At 51.8% G+C, this 26,123-nt stretch overlaps 1 protein-coding gene and 1 long non-coding RNA gene across 4 annotated transcripts in view; one reads left to right on the top strand and one right to left on the bottom strand.

The window, feature by feature from the left end:
• Positions 1 to 195: 195 nt before the first annotated feature.
• Positions 196 to 2,947, bottom strand: LOC106003747. 2 transcript variants are annotated; one of them, XR_006605172.1, is made up of 3 exons: positions 2,513 to 2,947; positions 1,841 to 2,031; positions 196 to 563 (listed from the first exon to the last, which is right to left on the bottom strand). It is a non-coding gene; the product is annotated as an uncharacterized LOC106003747 (long non-coding RNA). The 2 variants fall into 2 exon arrangements; XR_001176409.2 differs by lacking the exon at positions 196 to 563 and having other exon boundaries at positions 592 to 2,031.
• An 8,303-nt stretch (positions 2,948 to 11,250) lies between these two features.
• LETM1 (leucine zipper and EF-hand containing transmembrane protein 1) overlaps positions 11,251 to 26,123 on the top strand; it is a 39,789-nt gene continuing 24,916 nt past the window's right edge. Inside the window, exons 1-3 of one of the 2 annotated variants that reach the window (XM_045074672.1) lie at positions 11,251 to 11,609; positions 15,450 to 15,510; positions 23,407 to 23,857. In XM_045074672.1, the coding sequence (XP_044930607.1) occupies positions 11,531 to 11,609; positions 15,450 to 15,510; positions 23,407 to 23,857 (591 nt within the window). In that variant the 5' untranslated portion in view covers positions 11,251 to 11,530. The remainder of the gene's footprint in view (positions 11,610 to 15,449; positions 15,511 to 23,406; positions 23,858 to 26,123) is intronic. The other variant, XM_045074667.1, reaches the window with a different exon arrangement.

Here is a 26,123-nt window from a genome sequence, read left to right as displayed (position 1 = left end):
CTCAGCTGCAAAGAGCCATCTCACCATAGGTCTCCCTTCTCAGCGCAGCCACATCCAGTGACTGAGGGGAGGGAGTTACAAAGGCATGCTCAGTTCCTCTATAGGACTCTGGGAGAAGACACTACAGAGAAGACAGCACTTCAAACTCAGCATCTTGACCCAGCCACGAGCTGCTTCCCACCAGACCAGGAACTGGCACAGGGCAAGCCGGGACAGGGATGAGACCCTCCTCAGTGTCTCAACTGAAAGGAATTATGGAACTGCTCACTTTCAGCAGAGAACACTACATGAGATCCTAATGCGTGCAGTGCCCTAGCAGGGTGCTGGAGATCCTGAGAAACCAGAAGAAACCCTTCCCCCAGAAGTCACTGCCAGAACTCACCAGGAGCTCCTGGAAAGATTGCATTTTGCCATATTATCCCTCTGGCTGAGGGAAGAGGCTCCCAGACCTGGATCCTGCTGAGGCACAAACTTGAAAAACGGCACTTTTTAAATACTGCAGTACAGGAAAAATACCACCATATCTCCTCTAATTTCACAGATTTGAAATTAAATCTCCTCTTCTGGAAAAAAAAAATGCATTTAGAATGGTGTGATTGATATGCAAATTTATTCAAAGCATGCAAATGAATGTTTAGATTTTCCTGAAGAAAGTTATTTGGGACTGGCTGGTCTTTTCCCGCCCAGTGCAAGCTTTGCCTGGCTGTCTCATAGAGGTCCTGAGCCCTTTTCAGCAAGTCTGGCCAGTAGGACAGCCCCCCAGCCCTGCACACTCCAGGGGCCTTGCCCTGTGGGGACCGTATTTCCAGTGACTGGGACCCCCACAGGTGCTCACATATGAGGCTCCCAAAAGTGGGCTGCTGTCCCTGTGGCAATGATTTCAGTGCATACAGAGCTTGGAAATTCGTAGAGTCTGGGTAGTTCCCTGGCACTGCAGGCTGAGAAAGCATGTTCTTGAGAAACAGGTCTCGGGCAGGTGGGCGACGGCCCTGAGAGGCAAAGCCCCAAGCCTGGTGGGCTCAGAGGGATACTGGCCACCCAAAGATGGCAGCAGCCAAGACTGAACCTTGCTTGGGTTTCTTTGAGACTCCTGTCATTTCTCTGGATGAAAATTCTGGACTCAAAGTTAGGTGATTACAGATGATGGACAGCTACCCTGCTCTGGCCTTTTGAGGGGTTCAGCTGCCCTCTGTCTCAGCTCCCACAGCAGCACCCCCCTCCCCCAGCTCTCAGGCCAAGGCCAAGCTGGGCAAGGCCTTTAGGACCAGAGGACTCCAGGCCTGGTTGCTGGACCTGGGCCAAGCCCCACAACAACAGAACAAAAGATCAAGATTCATGGGGAGTCCCCTGGTCGCAAGGTCTTGCAGTGGGTCACGTTAACCACCCACTCTGGGCATACAGCTCTGGAAGACACAATATAAGCTCCCCTACTTGTCCCCAGGGCGGCCTTGGCCCAAGCATGCTCTGCCTCCCTGCTCCTCCTTGCCACAGGTACTGCAGCTCATGGCTTGACCTCCCTGTAAGAGCTCCTGCCAAAGGTAAGGCCCAGACCCCTTAGCTGAAGGAGCCCCATCCCCTGCCAGGGCCAGGGTCCCTGAGGGGCCAGGCTCATTGCTGTTTCCATGGGGATGCATGCACTCTGACCCCAGCCTTTCTCCATCCCGGGGCAAATAAAGAGGGCTTCCAAGTGGAAACTGGCAGTCTTAAGCCACCCCTCCTCCCATGCCCCAGGTGGCCCCTGCCTCCAAGGAGGGGAAGGAATAAAGGCCCTTCCCCCAGCCCAGGCAGAGCAGTAGGGGTGGAGGGCCTCCCGCAACCCTCCTTCCCAGAAGCCCCTTACCCAGCCGGCACACTCTGCTTTCCAGACTGGAAACTGGCCTTTTCCAAGGCCTGGCTCTGCCTCATCTCCCAGGCCACTTCGGTCCACAGGGGCAACCACAGGAGCAGGAGCTGCAGCCACCAGGAGCCAGCAGGCAGCACTGCAAGGATCCTTAGGGTCACATGGTCCAACTCTCCATGTAGTGGGAGTCCCTGTCAGGCAGGGAAGATGGGCATGCAGACTGAAACCTGCCTGAGGAGACTCCACCCCAGTTGCCCCCAAAAGCTGCTTCCTGGAGATCTCACCTGAGCTAGCCTACAAGCCCCCCCAACCCCCCAGGAATTCCACTTCCTAAATCCCCTCTAATCCAGCCTCTCTCCAGTAGGAGGCAGCTTTCTCCCCCTCCAGTCCATTCTCTACATCAACCAGAATTTTTCTAAACCACAAAACTGACCATGTCACCCAACTATTTAAAATCATGCTAAGTCTCCCCAGTGCCCCTTACACAAAACCCACTCCTCAGCCAGCCTTGTGTTGGACGTCCAGCTCTGCCTCTCCAACCCAGCCCTCCCCCCAGAGCTCCTAGTCTGAAGCTGACTCCCCTCTAGATGGCAACCCTTGGACAGCCACGCACATCCACCCTGTGAAGATATCAAATTGAACTTCGCCCTGTGTCCCCATGCCAGATCTTACCTGCGATAGCACTTTCTCTAGAAGCCTCCTCTGACTCCTCCCAGGCTGGCTGCGTCCTCTTGGAGGGTATGCACAGCCCTGTGTTTATCTCCAGGAGGCACTTCTGCCTGGGGCTGGACAGCCAGTCTTCTAGTCCTGGTCCCCCTTGAACAGGTTCCTTAGGGCCCCACTAAAATACCATAGAACAACACAAAGTTATTGTTTCACAGTTTTGAAGGCTGGAAGCCTGAAGCTGAGGCCTATGTAAGGCCATGCTTCCTCTGAGGCTCTCAGTGAGCATCTTCCCAGGCTCTTCCCAGCTTCTGGTGATAGTGGGCAAGCCTTGGTGTTCCTGGGTTCCTATCAGCAACACTGCACTCCCAGGCTCTGTTTCACATGGTCTCATTTCCTTTGTGTCCACCTATTTTGTCTTCTTTCTTTCTTTTTTTTTTTTAAAGATTTTAATTATTTATTTGACAGACAGATATCTCAAGTAGGCAAAGAGGCAGGCAGAGAGAGAGGAGGAAGCAGGCTCCCTGCTGAGCAGAGAGCCCCATGTGGGGCTCCATCCCAGGACCCTAGGATCATGACCTGAGCCAAAGGCAGAGGCTTTAACTCACTGAGTCACCCAGGCGCCCCTCTTTCTTTCTTTTTAAAAAAACTTTAATTTTTAAGTAATCTCTACACCTGAAGTGGGGCTCAATCAATTTTGAGAGCAAGCATCGCTTGTTCCAACAACTGAGCCAGCCAGGGGCCCCTATTTTCCCTTCTCCTAAGGACGCCAGTCCTAAGTCCGCTTAAGGACTTCTTAATTTGATTACATCTGCAAAGACCCTGTTTCCAAATAAGGTCGCATTCACAGTTAGGGGAGTTAGGCCTTGAACGTATCTTTTAGTGAACAAAGTACAACCCACATCTCCCTTACTAACTGCACGACCTTGGGCAGGGTGTGAGGCTTCCGTGTGCACAGTGTGGCAGTAGTGCCGTACCCGCTGCAGGAGTGGCTGGGAGTTAGGAATGGCCGCTTCCCTAAGGGCACGTGGTCCCATTTGCCCCGCTGCCCTCCCTCGAGTGATGGTCCCATTTACCCCGCTGCCCTCCCATCGGGTGATGGCCCGGGCAGTCGCCGCGTGGGCGGCGGAACCGGAGCGGCGCCGGTTCAGCGGGGCAGGAAAGCTCGCACGTTCCGGCCGAGGGATAAGGAAGCGGCGCCGGGGCTGCGGAGGTTAGAAACCTGCCCCAGCGGGGTACGCAGAGCTCCCGCCGTCCTGGCCCCGACCCACAAATCCCGCCCGCTCCATTGGCCACGCGCCGCGAGGCCCCGCCCCCGCCCGGCCCCGCCAGTGGCCCGCTACCCGGCTCCTCTTCCTGCCTCTGACCCTCCGCCGCCGGGGTGTCGCCAGCTCAGTGAGTCTCGTGGCTTCCGCCGAGGGAACCGAGGGCAGCGATGAGAAGAGGGGTGATCTTCGCCGTGCCGCGCCCACCCCTGCACCGCCCTCCTCCGCGGGGACTGCCCCAGGTGGAGGACCACCAGTCAGGGCGCCCTGGCCAGCGCTGCCCACCCACTCAGGTTTTCGCTGAAGAAACATTGTTTTGTGCTAAAGTTGCACTTCTTTTTCTAATTATGAAGACTGCAGAAAATTAAAACCCAAAACATATTAGGGTACCTGGGTGGCTCAATCGATAAGCGTCTGCCTTCCGCTTAGGTCATGATCCCAAGGTCGTGGGATCCAGCCCCATGTCAGGCTCCCTGGCCTGCTTTTCCCTTTCCCACTGCCCCAGCTTGTCTTCCCTCTCTCGCTGTCTTTGCGTGTCAAATAAATAAAATCTTAAAAACACACACACATCCAAAACATCAAAGAGAAGAAAATGAAAGTTCTTTGCAGGCTCTGGGCCTGCCACTAGGTGTAAGAACTGGTAAAATCTTGGGGAACTCTTTGGGGCACTTCTGTTTTGGACTAGTGACCACCTTCCCCAGCCTGAGTTGGGGACTGACTAGAGACAGCAGAAGCAGCCGCTCACAGCCAGCCTAGTGGGCAGCCACACAGACACAGAACCTGGCCTCTCTTTCCCTCACTCCTGCCCCCAGCCAGATGGACTTTTATTTTTTTATTGTAATAAGTTTACTTTTTAAAAGATTTTGTTTATTTATTTGTCAGAGAGAGAGAGCGCGCACAAGCAAGGGGAGCAGCAGGCAGAGGGAGAAGCAGGCTCCCCGCTGAGCAGGGAGCCTGATGCAGGACTCAGTCTCAGGACCCTGGGATCATGACCTGAGCTGAAGGCAGACGCTTCACCGGCTGAGCCACCCAGGCGTCTCTGTAATAAGTTTATATTTACAGAAAAGATGCACAGATAACAGTTGCCCAACTGTTTCCCCTAGTCTCATCAGCTCACATTTCCATGGTAGCTTTGTCAAAACTAAGAAACCAGCATCAGACCATTAACACTAAATTCTAGGCTTGATTCAGAGCTCACCAGTTTTGCCACAAATGTGGAAACATTTGTCTTTTTTTTTTTTTTTAAGATTTTATTTATTTATTTGACAGAGAGAGAGATCACAAATAGGCAGAGAGAGAGATGAGGAGAAGCAGGCTCCCTGCTGAGCAGAGAGCCCTATGCGGGACTCGATCCCAGGCCCCTGGGATCATGACCTGAGCCGAAGGCAGAGGCCTAACCCACTGAGCCACCCAGGCGCCCCAACATTTGTCTTTTTAAAAAAGCAAATTGGAGGGCACCTGGGTGGCTCAGTGGGTTAAAGCCTCTGCCTTCGGCTCAGGTCATGATCTCAGGGTCCTGGGATCGAGCCCCGCATCGGGCTCTGTTCAGCAGGGAGCCTGCTTCCCCCTCTCTCTCTGCCTGCCTCTCTGCCTCCTTGTGATCTCTGTCTGTCAAATAAATAAATAAAATCTTAAAAAAAAAAGCAAATTGGATTGAGGCTAGAACAGAGAATCCTGTAGTAGATGGGCCCTCCCACTGACAACAACAATTAACATGGGCAAAACAGATGACACAGCTGTTTTCAGGTGTGACAAAACAGGAAAGGCAGGACTACAGTCTCCAGTGAAGGGAAATACACAAGGTACTCCTTGCCCACCCAGCTCTGTACTTGTGGCAGTCCCTCACCATGGCACAGGGAGATGTGGTCCAGCCAGGGGATACCATATGACTGATCTTAGGGGCCAGTGCTGCTGTTAGAATCTGTAGAGAGGGCACTGGAGGACAGGCAAGTGTGTCAAGGGGAGTCTAAGATGTCCCACTGTCCTTGGCTGAGAATGGGACTACACATACTTGGGGTGAGGCCCCCAGACTTCCCAGACAACTGTTGTGGGAGCTCTGGGCTAGCTAGAGTGGACACCTCGCTCAAGCCCATGAATCCCTCTGACATGAAGCTGAGACACTAGGATACATCCCCTTGGAATTGGAGCTTCATCCTACAGCAAAACATTCTCTGGACACATCTTGTCTGTTACCCCAAAACTAAGTGGTTCAAAACAAACAGTAAAGGGAGATGCAGACTCCCTGCTGAGCAGGGAGCCTGATGAGGGGCTCGATCCCAGGATCTTAGGACCATCACATGCAGTTGCTTTGGTCAGGAATTGGGAAAGAGTGAGACAGCTAGTTCTGTCCTTGCAGACAAGATGATGCCCAGAGCTGCCATCATCCAAACCTTGGCTGGGGCTGCAGATAGGCTATGGGGATAGCTTTACTCGGGTGGTGCTGGCCATTGGCAGGAGGCTTCAGGTGCTCCCCAACGTGAGCCTTCTCTCAGGCTGCTTGAGTATCCTCCCAACACAGGGGCTGACTTTCCCAGAATGGGAATCTGGAGGGAAGAAGGCAGAAGCCACAGAGTGTTTAGTGATCTGAAAGCACACATGGTCATTGTCAAAGGAAGATAATAGAATCTAGAGACTATAGCATATGATCCACAACCATCAGTGAGCAACACAGTCACTGAGCATGCAAAGAAAAAAGGAGATGTGGCCATTTTCAAGGTAAAAGAACAATTAATAGAAACCAACCATTGGGGTGCCTAGGTGGCTCAGTGGGTTAAAACCTCTGCTTTCGGCTTAGGTCATGATCCCAGGGTCCTGGGATCAAGCCCCGCATTGGGCTCTCTGCTCAGTGGGGAGCCTGCTTCTTCTTCTCTCTCTGCGTGCCTGTGATCTCTGTCAAATAAATAAATAAAATCTTAAAAAAAGAAAAGAAAAGAAAGAACCAACCATAAGCCCAGTTTTAGATATGGCAGAGAAAAACTTTAAGGCAGGTGTTTGAAGATATTCAATAAAGGAAAATATGATCTAATGAATGAAGAAAAACCTCTATGGAAAAAATAGAAGCTGTTAAAAACCACCAAATGAGGGACACCTGGGTGGCTCAGTTGGCTAAGTGTCTAACTTCAGCTTAGGTCATGATTCCAGGGTTCTGGGATAGAGTCCTATGTCAGGCTCCCCCTGCTTCTCCCCCTGCTTGCTCTCTAATGAATAAATAAAATCTTAAAAATAATAAAACCTTTAATTTTAAAGGTTTACAAAAATATATCTTGGCAGTCACACTGACTCAGCAATCCAGCTTCTAGGGATCTGTCCTTGAGTTTGTTATAATAAAGTCAGTTTTATATACAGAAACCCCTTCAAATAACAGTGGCTGAGAAAAGATGGATGTTTTCTAGATCTTAGGTAGAACAAGTCCAAGGTCGGCAGTCCAGGGTCCATCCTTTCCATCCCATCACCCACAGTGCTTGGCAGGCAGAAGGAAGCAGAAGGGTCAAGCAAAGCTGCTGAATGGAGCATTTTCCAGGAAACTCAGAAACCTAAGAATGGGTGTCGCTGTGGGGAGTGAGTAGGCTTAGTCTCAGCCCCATAGACACCATTTCTGTGTACTCAAGGACCCAAATGAAAGTCTCTTCCATACTCTAGTCCGGGCCATCACCATACTCTAGTCCGGGCCAACACCCACCTGGGATGCTTTCTGCAGCTTGGTTGTGTATGTTGTTCCAACAAGATAGGGCTGGAGGCTAGTTACCTGCTCCTTCTGCTGTGTATGCCTGGCTGAGGCTGCTTTCAGTTGGAGGAAGGCATGCCTTTCCCCATGGTGCTCAAAGGTGTCCCGGCTCTTCCACCTCAAGGGCCTTGCCCTTCAGCTTCACTTCAGGCCCTTCTCCTGGGCTCACATCCTTGCACTTGCCATAGCCAATAAATGCAAGACACCCACCACCCACTGTGAACATCCCTCTTTTGCTAGCTCACTTGCTGTGGTACCTGACTCCCATGGTAGCTGACTCCCAACGCCCTTCAGGACCTGCAGCCCCACAGGCCGGTGGTTCTGCCACTTTCCACTATCCCAAGCTGCTCCCACCTTTTCCTCACTTCCCCTCATCCCATGTTTAAATTTCCCAGTCAAACCTTACAGCCACTCTTTTGCACACATCTTAAACTCTACAGTCCCTCTCTTCCTTCATCACCCTTCTGGGCAAAACTCCAACCCTGTGCAACCCAGTTTCACCTGCTCTGAGCCTAATCCTGGCCACAGGAGGGTAAACAGCTGGTCTTCCTCTGCTACCCTGATTTCTAACCTGATCCTCTAACCCAGTGTCTAACATGACCTCCCCCCAACCAGATCCCTAACCTGACTTCTGACCTCATCCTCAACCGATCCTCTAACCTCCCTAGCTCGGGCATTTGTGCTGTGTATCCCACCTTGTTTCTTGGGACTCTTGTCACTTGTGTAAACATGGAGCGACTATGGAAGATTATGTTCAATTTGTGGGGAACATAGAGAAAAGAAAAAGGCCTGTAAGAAAAGAGAAGAAAGAAATAAAAACAGCAGAGTCTGTGATACAAAAACAGACCCATTGCCAGGATTCTGTGCACTTGGACTGTTGCATGAGTAGGCGGGGTGCAAGAAGGCAGCCACTGACGTGGCATTAAGGGTATGGATGGCAAGCTGGTAGGATGCCAGGTTTCTACTTGTTTGTTTTTTTTAAATTTTATTTATTTGACAGAGAGATCACAAGTAGGCAGAGAGGCAGACAAAGAGAGGGGGAAGCAGGCTCCCCGCTGAGCAGAGAGCCCGATGCGGGACTCAATCCCAGGACCCTGAGATCAGGACCCGAGCTCGAGGCAGTGGCTTAACCCATTGAGCCACCCAGGCGCCCCTACTTGTTTTTTTAATTATTATTTTTTAAAGATTTTATTTATTTATTTGACAGATAGAGATCATAAGTAGGCAGAAAGGCAGGCAGAGACAGAGGGAGGAAGCAGGCTCCCTGCCAAGCAGAGAGCCCGACGTGGGGCTCGATCCCAGGACCCTGAGATCATGAACTGAGCCGAAGACAGAGGCTTCAACCCACTGAGCCACCCAGGTGCCCTTAATTATTATTTTCATTATTAAGTAAGCTCTATGCCCAATGTAGGACTTGAACTTCTGACCCCAACATCAAGCCCTGCATGCTCTATGGATTGAGCCAGGCAGGTACCCCTCTACTTGTTTCTTTATATGCCTTTTATTTTTTTATTTTTTAAGACATTATTTATTTATTTGACAGAGAGAGAGAGAGAGACCACAAGTAGGCAGAGAGGCAGGCAGAGAGAGAAGGGGAAGCAGGCTCCCTGCTGAGCAGAGAGCCCAATGCGGGGCTTGATCCCAGGACCCCAAGATCATGACCCAAGCCAAAGACAGAGGCCTAACCCACTGAGCTACCCAGGCGCCCCTACGCCATTTGTTTTTAAAGATTTTATTTATTTGAGAGTGAGCGAGCGAGTGCACAAAAAGGGGCGAGAGGCAAAGGGAGAAGCAGATTCCCCACCAAGCAGGGAGCCCAATGAGAGGCTCCATCCCATGACCCTGGGACCATGACCTCCGCTGAAGGCAGCCGCTTAACCGACTGAGCCACCTAGGCACCCCTTTACATTTATTTTTATAAACTTAAAATGCTTATAAGCACATGTTCTTTAGCTAATAAGAAAAACCAATAATGGGGATTGCCTGGGGAGTTCAGTTGGTTAAGCCTCTACCTTCTAGGCTCAGGCCCTAATCTCAGGGTCCTGGGATGGAGGCCTGCATTGGGTTCCCTGCTCATCAGGGAGCCTGCGTCTCCCTCTCCCTCTTGCCTGGCTTGACTCTCTCAAATAAATAAAATCTTTGAAAAAGAAAGAAAGTCCAATAAGGGTATTGTTAAAAATGACTTTCCCTAAAATTCCACCCTACCAGTGGAGCTGCAGAAAGCATCCCAGGTGGGTGTTCACAAGCGCCCCCTCTATAGACTCTATTTTTGCTTCTCTCTCTCATGCAACCTAGGTGGGCCACAGGAGAATCATGCCAAGGGCAAGTGAGCATTGTTGCCGTATTTCCTCACACTTGGCCCCTTGGGCAGTACAGAGGCAGATGGGGCCTTCCCCCCATCCTCTGTCCTTCAAAGTCCTGCAGACACTTACAGCATTGTTAGGGACCAGCTTTGATTCTCACCTACTCTGTGGGGCTCCCTACCTGCCCGTTGATGGCTTTGGAACACGGCCTTCAGGAGCTGAGGGCCAATACCAGTTACTAGTATTAGCAAAAGCCTTCTCCTACACTTTGGACATTGGAAGGCCAGTCCTATGTGATCCTGAGCACCTTTTGCCCTGATTCAGACCTGACCCTGGGGTCCATGGACAAGAACTGTCCTTTGTTATCCCACCATTGCCTCCTGAGGGATGTATAGGATAGGGTCCTGGCTTTATGGGCTTTTGACCTTGGAGGCCTGTTTCAGGCATCAACGTACTTAGATTAACTCTGTGTATGATGTCTGTAGCGCTCACTGCCCAGTGCCAACATAAGCACTTCGTCTGGTCTCCCAAATGCCCTGCACTAACTAGCTCCCTTTTCTCCCACCTGAGAGGTGGGAGAAAATGGGAGCATCTGACAGTCCCGAAAAAGAAAACCACTGCAGGCAGGCAACTTCTTCCTGATGGTGAGGGCCGAGCCCCCCAAGAGCCATGCAATTAAACCAAGTTCAATCTCTGAAGAGCGGGAAGCCTGCTAAGATTAGGGCTTCCACACTCCTGCAGCCCAGAGAACAGTTCTGCACGGAGTAAGTACTGCCGGACCTCCCGTAAGCGGTACCCTGGGATTTACATCCACGAACAAGAAAGAGGCACGTGAGGCCAAAGGGAGGTAAAAGGCCTTCCAGGCTAAGCGTGGGATGGGGCAAAGAGGGGAGCGAGTCTCGAGGAGGAGCCTGCTGTCGCCGGGCTGGAGTGCAGGCTGGCAGGAGTTCCCTGCTGGGGGGGACCACTTCCACTGAACCCCAGAACCCGCCCACCCCATCTCTCCCTGCCTGCTTTCCCTGCATCACCTCCTCCGTCCCTGTACGACCATGGCGAACAGAACCTCATCTTAGGAAAGGGGAGCTTGGGCTAAAAGGTCCGCTCTGGGTGGAAGGTCTTCTGGAGCAGGTGTCTGAGCTCAGCTGGGAGGGTCAACCCGCGATCTGGGGGCACCGCTCTAGGCCCGGCCCCAGGGAGGGCCCCTCGGGGCTATGCGCGCCGGCCGGGGACGAGACCAACAATTAGCACCCGCTCCGCCACCCAAACCTGGCGAACCGCGTCGCTCCATACGGCCCTCCCCCGAGCGCCCGCAGCCGCAAGCACCGCCACCCTCCGCCTGCACCGACCCGGAAAGGCCCAGCGCTCTTGCGCGGCTGTTGCGACGGGCCCCAGAATTCCGCGCGGTCTCAGGGTCTGGCCGTCGCGGGGCACGCCGGGACCCGCAGTCCGCGGCGGCGCGAGCCCGCCCTGCACCTGGCGGGCGGCGGGCACCCGAGGGGCCCAATGGGAGCGGCAGCCCGGCCGCCCCGCCCCGCGCCGCCGGACGCTGTGCGGGGACATGGCTGCCGCCGGTGCCGGGTCCTTGAGCTGAGCGCCCGCCGCCGGGAGCCAACCGTCGCCTTCAACCGTCCGCGCGGGCGGGCCGAGGTGCCGGCGGGCGGGCGAGCAGCCGCAGCCGCCGCGCAGGAGGAGGAGGCAGCAGCAGGAGGCCCCAGCGGCCGCTGCGGCTGGGCACATGGCGTCCATCTTATTGAGGAGCTGCTGCGGCCGGGCGCCCTCTCGCCTCCCGCCGCCCCGCACCGCCGCCCCGAGGGGTAAGAAGCCGGCGCTCTGCCGACAGCGCGGGGCCTGGAGCCGGGGCCGGCGGGGTCGGGTGGGCCGGGCGGGGCCGAGGCCTGGGGCCGGGGCCGGCGGCCGGCGGCGTCTGGAGGACGGGAGAAGAGGGCCGGGAGTCCGGGCGGACGGTCTCGGGCCTCGAGCCTCGGGCCTCAGCTGCCTCGCGGAAGCACAGCGCCGGCTGGCGCTCTGGTGGGTCGCTGGGTAGGGGCGCTCGGACCTTGGGCTGGGGCTGGGGTCACGCGGGGCTGGGACCTTGCGCCGCCTCGCCCCTCTGCCCCGCCCTGGCCAGCCCGGTGTCGGGGTGTGGGAGCCGCGCGCGGGGCGGCGGCCTGTGACTCACTCTCGCGCCGTGACCTTAGCCGCCCGGCTGCTGGCGGCGGCGTCCTGAGCGGGGTTCGGAAAGTTTTTTGAAGGGAGCGCGCTAACGGCCAGTCCTAGGACAATCTAGGCGCTCTTGTCGTAGTTAAGCTTGGTGGAACGCGGTGTTCACTCTCCGGGGAAGTCGTGCCCTTGGGACACGTTTAGGACTCCTTGAGATGAGATGGCCAGGATCTGCGGGCTTGTAGGACATCCGCAGCGCCGGTATTCTAGTACTGTTTACGTGTTTGTAGAGGGGACCCCTGGCCTTGCTCGGGATGGCCCCAGGCAGGTCCCCTGGTATCCCCAGCCTCTGTGATCCTGCTGTCCACATAGAGATCACACCTAACTCGGGGCTCTTAGGGGTCCGTCCATATGTCAGTAGCCCAGACTCCCTTTTTGATTCTTTTTACATTAACCTGAGTTTGTTCCTTATTTGTTAAGATTAGGACTTCCCTTACAAGTATTAGAGGCTCAAGTGAAATATATTTGAAAGTACTTTAGCACACCCAAGAAACATAATTCTTGTAATTTTTAACAGTAATGACTGTTGGCTGCTTAGAACTTTGGAGCAATGAAAAAGGCACTGAGCAGCGGGAGTTGACGGTGTGAATGGTCTGGGTGTCCAGGTCCGTCTGCTGTTCGAGTTCTCCTTGTAACTCTTCCCTGTTAAGCATGGTAATAAAAATACTCTGGCCACTTCGGGTTTCTGTAGCACGTTCACAGTTTAAAAGTGAGCAGAATTTGTTTTTGTGGTTGTGTCATTCTGGGAATACAGATGTTTCTTGTAGTTAGCACTGTTCTTTATTATACAGGAAGGGGCTGAGAGTGGCTTGGACATTAGGTTTGCTGTAGGACCAACAGGGAATCCAGAGCCTGGGAGACCCACGGCTGGACTCCAAATCCAGTCTTGAACCTTCCAGAACATTCCTGGCTGGGCGCAGTAGCCGTTTTCTGCAGCAAGTTTCCCCAGTATTAACTTTTTCTATCAGTGTGGCTCATTGTCACAATTAGTGAACCAACATTGGTACATTGCTATTAACTGAGCTCCATACTGTATTCAGATTTCTTTTATTCTGTCTCACACTTTTAAAAATTTTATTTATTTTATTTTAAAGATTTTATTTATTTATTTGAGGGAGAGACAGAGCATGAGTGAGGAGAAGGTCAGAGGGAGAAGCAGACTCCCCGAGGAGCTGGGAGCCAGATGCGGGACTCGATCCCTGGACTCCGGGATCCTGACCTGAGCTGAAGGCAGTTCTTAACTAGCTGAGCCACTCAGGTGCCCTCTGTCCCACACTTTATTCTGATTTTTTTACTTTGTTATTTACATACTTTCTATTCACCTTTGTTTTTTATTAGTACCTTTCCTTTATTGTGCACATATTTTGTTTCTGATTTCTTGCTGCACCCCAGGACCTTACCCAGGACACCACATTACAGGTTGTAGTTATTTCTCTTTAGTCTTGGCTGTGACACGTTTCTCAGGGTTTTCTTGACAGTTTTGAGGACTGTTCAGCTCTGTTGTAGAATCCCAACCTTCAGGGAGGGGAGAGGGTCTGGGAATTGACATTGATTTCCAGCGGCCTAGGGTGTGATCAGTCATGTCTAGGTAATGAAGAAAAGAATTCTTGACTAAGGGGGCTTGGGGAGCATTGGACTTAGTGGCATCTGTAGATGCCAAGCCCACAGGGACACAGACTCCTGCACTCAGAAGTCTTCTACACCATGCACTATGTGCCTCCCCATCTGGCTGGTCCTCATGTCCTTTATAATAAACTGTAATAGTAGAGAATTTTCCTGAGTTCTGTGTTGTTGCAGAGAATTAATAAAACTCAGAGTGGTGATGGGAACCCTCCTATTTGTAATTGGCAGAGGTGTGGGTGACCTGAGGACCCTATTTGCAACTGGTGTCTGAAGCTGAGCAGTGTTGTGGGACTGAAGCCTTAATAACCGTGGGGGTGCACTAACTCCAGGTAGGGTCAGACAGAACCGACTAGTAGGCTCTCCAGCTAGGGCCAGAGAGTTGGAGAATTGGTTATGGGGACAGGGATTAAAGGGACTTATAGAAGGAGGAAATGGCCCATCTATAGCCGGTATCCCCGAGTCCTCCCCCTGGATCCCTCAGGAGCAGGCTCCTTGGAGGGCTGGGGAAACCTTCCGAGTGCAGAGATTGTGAGAAGGGGCCACGTAGGACAGGGGATGTGCAGTTCACATAATATAGTGATGGGAGGGCAGGCCAAGGAGCTCTGGGAGCTGTGACAGCTTGTCTCCTTGCTGGGGGGAGGCGGGTATGGGGCTGGGAGCCATGGCTGAGCCATGTTCTTGAGGTGTGGGGCTGGCTCAGGTCTGGCACACTTCTGTTTGGTCCTCAGCTGGAGTAAGAAGGGCTTCGTGTTACTAAAAATGTAGTGTTTGAAGTATAAAAGATTATGAATTGTGGTAACCACTTGGGAGCCCAGAGCCCAGCTTAAACAAGACTGTCACCTATACTACAAGGTCCTGAATTTGATGGAAAGTTGCCTGTGATAACACTGGGTTTCTCTTGGGATACGTAAAGTGACAAGTAGAAGTCTTTGTCTCCAGAGGGTCTGCCGGGAGCTGCTTGGGTCTCCCCTGCCTGGCCTGCTCGAAGGGTGTTTTGGGCTGGTACCTGTCCCCTGTTGTGCCCATCTTCTCTCCCTTCTCACTCTGGTTCCCAGACTAAACCCTCAACACGCCGCACCTGTGTACTCCTGCTGCCTCAGGGTCTTAGGGTGCCAGCCTGCCTTTCCAGCCTTGTGGCCTGGCACCCTGTCATCATGGTGCCTCTGGCCCCATGGCCCCCATATTTGTCACGTTCCCTCCGCAGGTGGTCTCCACAGCACAGGGCTTGATCCCAGGTAAGCCCAGGCATTGGTCTTGAGAACGAACTCTGAATTTTATGCTTACGGAAACCACACTGAGTTAGAAAAAGTGTCAAAAATATACCAAAATCATTAAAGTATGCTGTACACTCACCAGTACTGTTTATCCAAGAAACAGCTTGCTCTTAGCGTCTGTTTTACCAGTAATTCTCATACCCCTCGCCCCCTCCTGTGGGCAGAGAAGGTGTTGGGCTGTATGCATGGGGTCCTTGTTGCTCTGTGGGGTGTCTGTGCATTGAGGGTCCCATGCAGCCTGGCATCAGCTGGAGTGAGTCGGGAGTGGTCCTGCCTGGGGAGACCCCCCAGGCCTGGGCTCTGTGGACCCTGTGTTTGAAGCCCAGGGCTGTTTAAGATTCCCCTTCTTTCTAGGGCTATCCCAAGACCCTGTGTTCCTAACTGAACAGACCCTTCAGTTAGCAGCACTCTGAAAACTTCCAACACTCAGAACAGAATTCCAGAGACTTACTCTGCAAGAGACTGTAAAAGGTGAAATCAGTCTGCAGCCCCTGGTTTGAGATTTACATTCTTGTTTTCTCCTTGTCTTTATCGTAGGTACTCTGAGAGATCGTGCCTGCCTCAGCTGTGCCAACACCGTGGGGCTGATAAATCACCTGTAAGTCAACAACGTCACTGTGCATCCCTTTAAAGTGGGAGCTTGAAAATGCGTGAGTGCTGTGTGACTCCTGATTTTGGGGGGATGGTATAGTCTACCCTCCTGTTCTTTAACCTCATATGTTATTGGAACTTGGGAAAATAAACATTCATGATCCTAGTACCTGTTGTAAATATTATTACATTTTGGTGAATTTTATTCTGGTCTTTTCTTGATGTGTCTGTTTTTGAAAAGTGTGTACTTACTGTGCACCATGTGCTTTTCCACATTCCCATGGCTGTTTGTCTGTGGGTTTTCATGTACTTGTGCAAGGAGACATAGGCTGCACCAAGACCCTCCCTCGAACCCCGTTTGGTCCTTTGTAGAGCATTGTGTTGAGTGACTGTTGGCTGCAGGGCTTGCCCCCACCTCCTGGGGGATGTGTGGGATGTGGTGGACTTAGCCCTTCCCTGTGGTGGTACTTTGTGAGGCTGGAGGACTTCCTTGGGGGAGTGGCATCCATACTTCCCTGTCCACTGTCCTACGTGGACTCAAACGTCCCTCAGGGTTCCTGTGCTCTCCCACCCACCATTCCCTCTGCCCGGCATCCCCGAGCATAGTTTCCTTCTGATCAGCTTCCCCACCTATGTGGTTGGATTCCCAGACCTGTCTCTTGACTCCCAGGCCCTTGTCCACTTGCCCCAGATACCCAGAGTAGAACCTGTCTCTCCCTTCCAACAGCCCAGATTCTTCCAATCTGGGAGTACAGACATCTTTCCCAATTGCTGTCCAGCTGACCCCTTACAACCACAGAGCTATAGGGTCTTCTGAGTTTTCTTATAATTTGAGCTTGTTCATTTATCACTTCATCTTGTCTATAACACTTTTCTGGAGAATGCTTCCTGGAACAGATTTAATTCCCTAAAATAAAAACTATGTAAGTCATACCCAAAAACTTGGTTGATGGTGAAGCAAAATTGTGTTTAAACACAGGGGGCTTGAGAGGCTTTTCTTGGATGTGTGAGAGTCTTTGTGGAATGGGGTTGGCACACGTGCAGTGTATGGTGGGGACACGGAAGAGTCTGACTCAGAGCCCCTCCCAGCAGCAATCTTTGCTGGCCCCTGCATGTGGCAAGAGTACTCCCCACCTGGCTCTTGGGTTTGATTTTTTTTAAAACAGGATTTTATTTATTAGAGAGAGGGAGAGAGTGTGTGTGTTCACAAGCAGGGGGAGCTGCAGGGAGAGGGAGAGGCAGACTCCCTGCTGAGCAGGGAGCCAGATGTGGGGCTCGATCCCAGGACCCCAGGATCATGACATGAGCCAAAGGCAAATGCTTATCTACCTGAGCCACCTAGGCACCCTGATCTTGGGTTTGATTTTAAAGATTTTATTTATTTATTTTAGAGTAGGTGTTGGGGGAGAGACAATCCCGAGCAGACTCCCCACTGAGTTCAGAGCACAACATAGGGCTCCCTCCCACATCCCCAGGATCACGGCCTGAGCTGAAATCAAGAGTTAGCTGCTCAACCGACAGAGCCACCCAGGTACCCCTGGGTTTGATTTTAATTAGATTTCTCTTTTGACCAGTGTAAGATGTTGTTGTCATAAGCTCTTTCTTTTTATGATATGGAGCCATTGATGAATGTTCATAGAACATCTTTACTCTTGCCAAAGTGTGCATTTCTAGATTTAATTCTAAAGCAAATTCTGTAATCCACGGGTAACCCTCTCAGGGGCTTCCAGCGCGAGGCTGGAAGCAGGGGCTGCTGATCCCGGGGTGTAACTCCCGCTTGCCATAAAGCCTCTTAAGACCAGCTCTTGGTTTTTTTCAAGACAACCTAGAAGTCTGGGTTTTTGTGTGAAATGTCTGGTTTCTAGGTACCAGACCTCTAAGGAAGGTTAGAGGACTGCGGTGGGGGCTGGTTCACCTGCATGAACCACTCGGCGGGGGGGCAGGGGGGGTGGTGCTGCCAATCAGTGACCCCAGCAGCCTGCAGAGCCTTCCCTGCCCTTTTCTCTTGCGTGGGACACTTGTGTCTGAGTGGTCTGCGCCTGACATTTGCCCAGGTGAGGCCTCCTGCTGGCTTTTATCTGCAGGGGACCAGGCCTGGAACACTTCCTTTCTGGACAGTCCTTCTGGGTTTACTTCTGAATTATTTCAGTTCTAAAGTGGTCTTTTTGGGATTGTAACTGGATTGTCCTCAAAACCATAAAATCAGGGCTCCTGGGGGGCTTAGTCAGTTAGGTGTCTGCCCTCAGCTCAGGTCATCGTCCTAGGGTCCTGGGATTGAGCCCCTCAACAGGGAGTCTGCTTCTCCTTCTCCCTCTGCTGCTCCCCCTGCTAGTGCATGCACTCTCTCTCTCTTTTTCTCAAATGAATAAAATCTTTTTAAAAACCCATAAAATTGTTGGGGAATATTAACTTAAAGGTGCCTACAGTTTCTTAGGGAGTTAGCTGTTTTCTTTAGTAAGACCTTTTCTCTTGTTTCAGGAAGAGGTCTGTCATTTTCTTTATCTGGGCCACACCTGGTGCCTCTAAGAGGATGCCCAGACATGTTGGGTGTGGTGTCCCTGGGTCTTCTTTTTCATTATTTTTCTACGTGATCATTGCTGGCATGTAAGTCACCAGTTTTCTTGTGTCCAGCCACTTCTCACAGCTCGTTTATCGTGTTCTAGCTCACATGGTACCACCTGTCCTTGGAGGCGTGGTCTGCTGGGGCCCGGTGCCCTGTGCATCTCTCCTTCTGGTGCCCGTGCTTCTGCTTTCCCAATTCCTCAGCCGCTGGGCCTGGTGTCCAAGCAGCTGCGTTGTCCGTCCAGCAAACAGTGGAGTGTCTAGTATTTGGCCTGTGTCATGTTAGATTTTGTTTTTAGTACTCTCTGCCCTGTATTTTTATTCCTGTTTTTGTTAGGTATGGATGTTGAATTTTTCAACCACCTTTTAAGAGTCAAATGTACTTGCATTTAAGATTCATATTAAAACATTAAAATTGGGGCATCTGGGTGGCTCAGTGGGTTAAAGCCTCTGCCTTTGGCTCAGGTCATGATCCCAGGGTCCTGGGATCCAGCCTCACATCGGGCTCTCTGCTCAGCGGGGAGTCTGCTCCCCGCCACCGAACCTGCCTTTCTGCCCACTTGTGATCTCCAACTGTCAAATAAATAAATTTAAAAATCTAAAAAAAAAAAAAAAACCATAAAAACTGGGGCACTGGATGGCTCAGTAGGTTAAGCCTCTGCCTTTGGCTCGGGTCATGGTCTTGGGGTCCTGGGATCGAGCCCCGCGTTGGGCTCATTGCTCGGCAGGGAGCCTTCTTCCCCCCCTCTCTCTGCCTACTTGTGGTCTCTCTCTCTTTCTGTGAAATAAAAACCAAATAAATGAACTTAAAAACTGCTTTATTAATACACATTTTTTTACAAGTCAACAATTTGTAGAACGTTAAGTGCTTTCTTTAGAAAGTTAAGCAATGTGAGGCACCTGCTGGCTCAGTTGGTGGAGTGGGTGACTCTTCCTCTCAAGGTTGTGAGTTCGAGCCCCATGTTGTGTGTAGAGCGTACTTAAAAATAAATTAAAGAAGATTATAGGGAAAAGAAAAAAAAAAGAATTTTGAGCAGTGGGAACCAAAAAGCTGTTCAGATGAACAGCTATACTTCAAATGAGAGGTTATAGGTGAGAATTGAAGTCTTTATCAGTCTCAGCATCCTGGCCATGTTGCTTTTCCTTTTGCTGGTTCAGTATAAGAAATACTGAGCCAGGGGCGCCTGGGTGGCTCAGTGGGTTGAGCCGCTGCCTTCGGCTCAGGTCAGTCCCGCATCGGCCTCTCTGCTCAGCAGGGAGCCTGCTTCTCTCTCTCTCTCTCTCTCTGCCTGCCTCTCCGTCTACTTGTGATCTCTGTCTGTCAAATAGATAAAATCTTTAAAAAAAAAAAAAAAGAAAGAAAGAAATACTGAGCCACACGGTTAAGGACAGTGACCCTTGAGCAAGGCAGGGAGGTGTCAGGGGCACCAACCCCTGTGCATTCGAAAACGCACATACGACTTGACTTCCCCCAGCTGAACAACGGCTAGCCAGCTGTTGACTAGAAGCCTTGCTGAATTCAAACAGTCGATTCTCACTTGTCTCGTCTGTGTAGGATATGCTGCATTCTTACAATAAAGCAGGCTAGACAAAAGAAATCATAAAGAAAGTGCACTTAACAGGGCCATCCCGCATTTGTGGGAAGAGCTCTGTGTATAAGCCCAGCCGCAGAAGTCCATGTGGTCCTGAGGCCAGTGTGGTGGTCACTGTGCTCTCTCTGATGGTTCTTTTGCGATCTCAGTCTTCAGCTAAAATGGTCCAGACCCCAAAGGGTGAGCAGGTGGGAAGTTTCTGATCCAAGACAATGTCATGGCCATTGTCTAGCTGCCCTTGACCTCCTTTATCATAAAAATAAAGGTAGCAAGGGAGCCCCTAAAATTGGAAATAAGCAAACTAACTCCAGGACCTAGTCCTGGAACTCATTTGGTGGGAAGGCTGGGGCCACCAGGAGTCTTTTCCCAGAGTCTCATGTGGTTTGAGTTCTCCTGAGATGGGCTGCAGAAATGCTAAAACACTAAAAGCTGCTTCCCTGGCCCCTGGAGTGCTCCTCCCATGGGGGACACTGGGTGTCGCGGGGCCTACAGGGCTCTGATAGGTGTTGAGATGTTGGCAGTGGTCTCCGGCTCCCTGGTGGAGGGGCCCCTTGTCCTGCAGGCAACCGTGGTTTCACCTCTTGTCTTTGGGCAGAGAGATGTCCTGCACTTTGGAAATCACTCCTCTGGATCCTGGCACCTGTTGCTCTGTTGTTCATCTTTGCTTCCCTTCTTGCTGCTGGTATCACTTTGCCCTTGCTGGCATCATGTCCCTGAAAAATGGAAAGGGGCACGTGAAGATTTGTGATTCTCCCTGTTCAGCTCAAGCCATTGTCTGGGTGAGCTGTCCCCTCAGAAACAGGACATGATAGGAATCGTGTGGCCATAGGAGTCGTGCCGTTGATAAGAGTTAGGGAAGAGCTGCAGGGAGAGCAGGTGTGGGTCCCTTTGCCTGCCATGCTGTAGTTGTGTGGCTGGTGCCACGAGGCACAGGAAATGCTGACCCTGTGAATATATTCTACTGTCAGGCACCACTTAGTTTTTCTCTTCATTTTTTTTTAGAGATTTTATTTATTTATTTATTTGACAGACAGAGATCACAAGTAGGCAAAGAGGCAGGCAGAGAGAGAGGAGGAAGCAGGCTCGCCGTGGAGCAGAGAGCCCGATGTGGGACTCGATCCCAGGACCCTGGAATCATGACCTGAGCCAAAGGCAGAGGCTTTAACCCACTGAGCCACCCAGGCGCCCCTTTCTCTTCATTTTTTAAAGATTTTTAAGTCCTCTCTCCACCCAGAGTGGGTCTCAAACTCAAAAGCCCGAGATCAAGAGTCAGCCTGTTCTCCTGACTGAACCAGCCAAGGTATTCATAGTTTTTCTCTTCTTGAAGGTGGCAGCAGGGGGCGTGTGTTGAGGTGGATGTGGGCATCAGCATCCTAAAGTAAAATGAGCAGCTTCAATAGGAGCCCCCAAGTTTTTTATTGCCTACAGTCTGTTCTCTAGTGACTGCGAATTTCTTGTTGACACGTTGCTTTTGCCTGGAGTGGGTTTTCCCCACTTTGAAAGGGAAGGAAAGGAAAGGAAAAGCAGGACTGGGGTCTGGCTGGTGGGAAACTGGGCCCACGGACCCTGTGTGGGTGAGGAAGGCGTGCATTTCTCAAGAGTGAGGCCAAGCCGTGGGCTCTCATGAGGTGGGGCAAAGCAGGGCACCAGCTGCTCTTGGGGAGGCAGCAGTGCCCAGATTGGGGTTACTCTAAGAAATATTTTTAAAGTAACAGATTATGCAATTTTATGCTTTTGGAAAATAGCTAAACCTTTCTGGCTAGATTGTTAGTAATAGTAGTCTCTAGTGTGTGTGAAGATAGCCAAATCTTGGAGGTCACTGGCCCCAGCTAGATACTCCAGGTGCTTTTCTGCATGCTGTTTTCACGAGTCTGTTTCTGCCTGTTGGCTGCCCCTGCAGCTGCTGACATCATGCCTTCTTGTGGCAGCCACTTGCTTCCTTGCTAATTGAGGGTTGGAAAATTGGGTAATTAAGTTTGACGGAGATGGGAGGTAAGGTTCATTACTGTGTGTGGGCACTGTCATCGCCTACATTAGGAGGTGAGAGTGAGGGAAGAGGGCCCAGGCTGTGGCTGCAGTCCCACAGCCCCGTGTGGCTGAGCAGCTCCGCTGTGCTCCATGCAGCCTCTCTCTTGTGAGCTGTGATGCAGCAGGGTGGGCTCAAGGCCACTAACCTCCCTGCTCAAGCGTTGACTGTGGGGATCTGGGGGTCATGGCACAGGACGGACCCTGCCCTCCGCACACGGGAACGGGGCCTCCAAGCGGGCTTGATCAGTTTGTGGCTGGTGGTGCCCTGTGCCAGCTGTGCCCACTTGATGCAGGCTGCGAACTGAGATGGGCATGTCTCTGTTTTTCCTTCGGTGTTCCCTGTCTATAGAAGGCACATCTAGTCTAGACATTCACAGAGCTTCCTTCCAGCCCTGACCGTCTGCTGCTCAGCCGCTTTGATGGGAGGGTAGTCATCACTGCCACCCTTCTGGTAGGTGTTGCTGTGTGCCAGGCACGGCTTTGGGGGCTTTTTGTGTGTGTTGCCACACCTGATTGCAGAGGAAGCTCCCGAAACACGGAGGGGTTCATTATGTTGCCCAAGGTCTCACAGCAATGAGCAGTGGATTGGAATTTGGACTGGGACAGGCAGCTGTAGAGCTTAGGTCCTCACTGCTGGCGCTGGGCCAGGTGCAGTAGCTGGGAAGAGGCTAGGGCATGTTGGTTATACACACATGCCTCTGAGGTTAAGTTGGAGCCTGTGGCCTCCCAGAAGTGAGTCTGTGCACCAGGAAGGGAGGAGGTCTCCAGTGAGATGGGTGGGGTACATAGACAATTGTAGGGCTCTGAGAATCATGCAGGTAAGTTGCTCCAACACTGCACTATAATTGAGGCTCTGGGCTGAGCAGTGGGAGCAGCACGGGGAAGAGAGGGTAAGAGTGGGCTCTGGACGTGACTTGTTCAGTTTTTGGCATTTGGCACAAACGTCTTTGTTGGGCCGCACACAGGGTTGGTGCCCCGTTGATTCAAGGTGTCCTCACTGACTTCCAGGACTCGCTCAAGAACTGCAGGTCTCTCTCTCTTTTCTTTCTTTTTTTTTTTTTTTAAGATTTTATTTATTTGACAGATAGAGATCACAAGTAGGCAAAGAGGCAGGCAGGGAGAGAGGAGGAAGCGGGCTCCCCGCTGAGCAGAGAGCCTGATGTGGGGCTCAATCCCAGGACCCTGGAATCATGACCCGAGCTGAAGGCAGAGGCTTTAACCCACAGAGCCACCCAGGTACCCCTAGAACTGCAGGTCTTTGTAGTCCTCTGCTAGGGGAAAGGACACCCCCCCACCCCTGTCCCACCCTGGACTCCCCAATTCTGGGAACTCATCTGGGAGATCTGCCCTGATGTTGGGTCTGTCTAATTCAAGGGTCTGGCTTGTACTGTTTGTGTCCAGCCTGTCCCTTCACCCCAGACCCTAGCCCATGCCCAGGCTCCTTGGTGTCCTGGTGTCTTCCATGAGCCCATGGGGACTGGCTGCCTTTGGTCTCTCACACAAGCCCCTGCCTTTGGTCTCTCACACAGCTCCTCCTCTTCCTGCTGTGGTTTCCAGGCATTGGGAAGCAGTGGGGAGTCTGTTTCACGAGGTGGGAAGGCTGAGTGTTTGAGCAGTTGTGATAGGGCTCTGGTCTGTGTCGCTCCCGTTGGCATGTGGTGCTGGGAGGTTGTGGACTGTGGCTGGCTCCTCATCACTGTTTTCCTTTCTTCCTTTTCAAGGATCGTGCCATTTCACTGCCGCACTCCTGTCCACCCTGTGCACCTTTGCTTCAAAGCTGATCCCCGTGGCTACTGGACTCTGAGGCCCGAGCGCACATGCTCAGCAGCTGGAGCACCATGGGCCCTCACCTCTGCCAGTCTGGTCGTCCCAGGGCCACTGTTCCTTCCCTTGCGCTGCTGGCACTCATCGGCCCCGCTGGGCGATGACTCTGTGGTGGAGAAGTCCCTCAAGTCCCTAAAGGACAAGAACAAGAAGCTGGAGGAGGGTGGCCCCGTGTACAGCCCCCCACCAGAGGTGGCCGTGCGGAAGTCCCTGGGGCAGAGGGTCGTGGACGAGCTAAAGCACTATTACCATGGCTTCCGCCTGCTGTGGATCGACACCAAGATCGCAGCGCGTATGCTTTGGCGAATCCTGCACGGCCACAGCCTGACCCGCCGGGAGCGCAGACAGGTAAGGGGCGTGGGCAGGTAAGAGGTACACAGGCAGGTAAGGGGCACCAGTGCTCCCGGCAGCTTCCTCTTCTGGGTGCTTCAACGTACATTCTAGGCTTTTTTCTGCCACTTCTGGTGTTTAAAAAAAAAAAGCACAGGAAAAATAACCTGCGAACTTCTCCATAAGATGCCGCTGATGGCAGCACTTCTCCTCTGCCAGAGGCTTTTGTGCCTCCATCATCTGCTCCAGAACCTGCCCGCTTTCCCGCTCCCTGGCCATCTGGGTCGGCATTCAGTGCACCAGCTTTCTCTGCCATCCACCAGCTCTTTCTTTGTTAAGATTTTATTTATTAGAGGGGCACCTGGGTGGCTCAGTGGGTTAAGGCTCTGCCTTTGGCTCAGGTCATGGGATCAATGGTCCTCTGCATTTGGCTCAGGGTCCTGGGATCAAGCCCTGTATCAGGCTCTCTGCCTGCCTCTCTACCTACTTGTAATCGCTCTCTGCCAAATAAATAAGTAAAATCTTAGGGGCACCTGACTGGCGCAGGGGGTTAAAGCCTCTGCCTTCGGCTCAGGTCATGATCCCAGAGTCCTGGGATCAAGCCCCACAGCCTGCTCAGCAGGGAGCCTGCTTCACTTCCTCTCTTGCAGCTTGCCTCTCTGCCTGCTTGTGATCTCTGTCTGTCAAATCAATCAATAAATAAAATCTTAAAAAAAAAACAAAACACCAACTAAATAATCTTAAAAAGATTTTACTAGAGAGCTAGACAGAATGTGAGTAGGGGGAAGTGCAGAGGGCAGGGGAGAAGCAGATGCATGGGAATAACATGGGACTCCATCCCAGGCCTGGGATCTTGACCTGATCTGGAAGGTAGATCCTTTGCTGACTGAGCCCCCCAGGCGCCCCATGCCATCCCCTGGGTCTTAAAACAAGATTCTTCCTATATATCCAGGAGCTCAGATCTTTTAGATCTCTTATCTTATCTGAAATAACTGATGGTTACAGTGTTGATTTTTCTTTCTTCTTCCTCTCTTGCTTTTTTTTTTTTTTGGTGAGTCCCCAGGGGGCAAGGGGCAGCTTTATGTTCTCCACACCCTTAGATTCTCCAAGGAGAGGTGCAGCGATGGGTAATCCCTTTAAGTTGACCTTCAGAGGATCTTAGGAAATGGCTGTCATGTGTGAGAATTACTTTGGCTTCAGATTTTATACTCGTTCTCAGGAGCTTCATGGAGAATGTGGGTCATTTTAACTGGCTAGAGTGTCCCTTGGGACGCTGTTCTAGGTGGGGGCAGGTTGAGGACTGGAAGAAGGAGCAGTGGCACTGGTATTCCAGAATCATACTGTTAGTGCTCGCTGGGTGTCAAGTACAGTGCACACGTTAATGCTTTCTCGGATTCCCTTCTGCTCCACCCCCATCCCATTCATCCTTGAAAGGTGCATGTGTTTGCTATTTCATTGAAGACACTGAAACTTTAAGAAAAAACAGAGTTGGGTTGCCTGGCCTGGGTGGCTCAGTGGGTTAAAGCCTCTGCCTTCGGGTCAGGTCATGATCCCAGGGTCCTGGGATTGAACCCCACATCAGGCTCTCTGCTTAGTGGGGAGCCTGCTTCCTCCCACCCCTTGCCTGCCTCTCTGCCTACTTGCGATTTCTGTCAAATAAATAAATAAAATCTTTTAAAAAAGGAAAAGAAAAAACAGAGTTGGAGCAGATGAGCACATCCCAGGGTAAGGTCCCTGTGTGGACATGGGCTTGGCCGAGGTGGTGTGTCTGTCCATTGCCAGCATTAAGGAGAGGGTCTGTGGAGCAATGCTATTTTCCTTTGGTTTAGGGTCCTATAGGTACTTTGAATTTGAACAGAACGTTGGCAGTTGTGATAATTAAAGAAAAGTGACTCTTAAGTTATGTTTACAAAGGCAAAGAGATTGTAGAATAATTTGTGTAAGCAGGAGGTACATTTGAAATGTGAATTTAGGTCATGCAGCTATTGAATGCTTGCTTATCTTGTTAAACAGAGAGTGACAGACCTGTCTGGGGTTCCTGTGTGACACGAGTATCTGGAGAGTTGTTTTGTGTTCTGACTCTCGGCCCTGTGGGCCTGTGTGTTTGGTGGAAGGAGCGCTTCTGGCTCTGTCACAGGAGCTCTGGCTTACCCGCGGAAATGACTCCGAGTGGCAGTCAGCAGGAGGGACCATGAGGTAGCAGTGTGTGTCCAGAGCCACAGCGTGTGTCTGTTGACCATGTGTTGAGCAGCTGTGCGGGCAGAGATGGTGCTGTCTTCGGCCT

This window comes from Mustela putorius, unplaced genomic scaffold (assembly GCF_011764305.1).
Source record: "Mustela putorius furo isolate JIRA1106 unplaced genomic scaffold, ASM1176430v1.1 tig00000083_pilon_pilon_pilon, whole genome shotgun sequence".
NCBI classification, from domain to species: Eukaryota; Metazoa; Chordata; class Mammalia; order Carnivora; family Mustelidae; genus Mustela; species Mustela putorius.
This window is presented reverse-complemented; position numbering and strand designations above follow the sequence as displayed.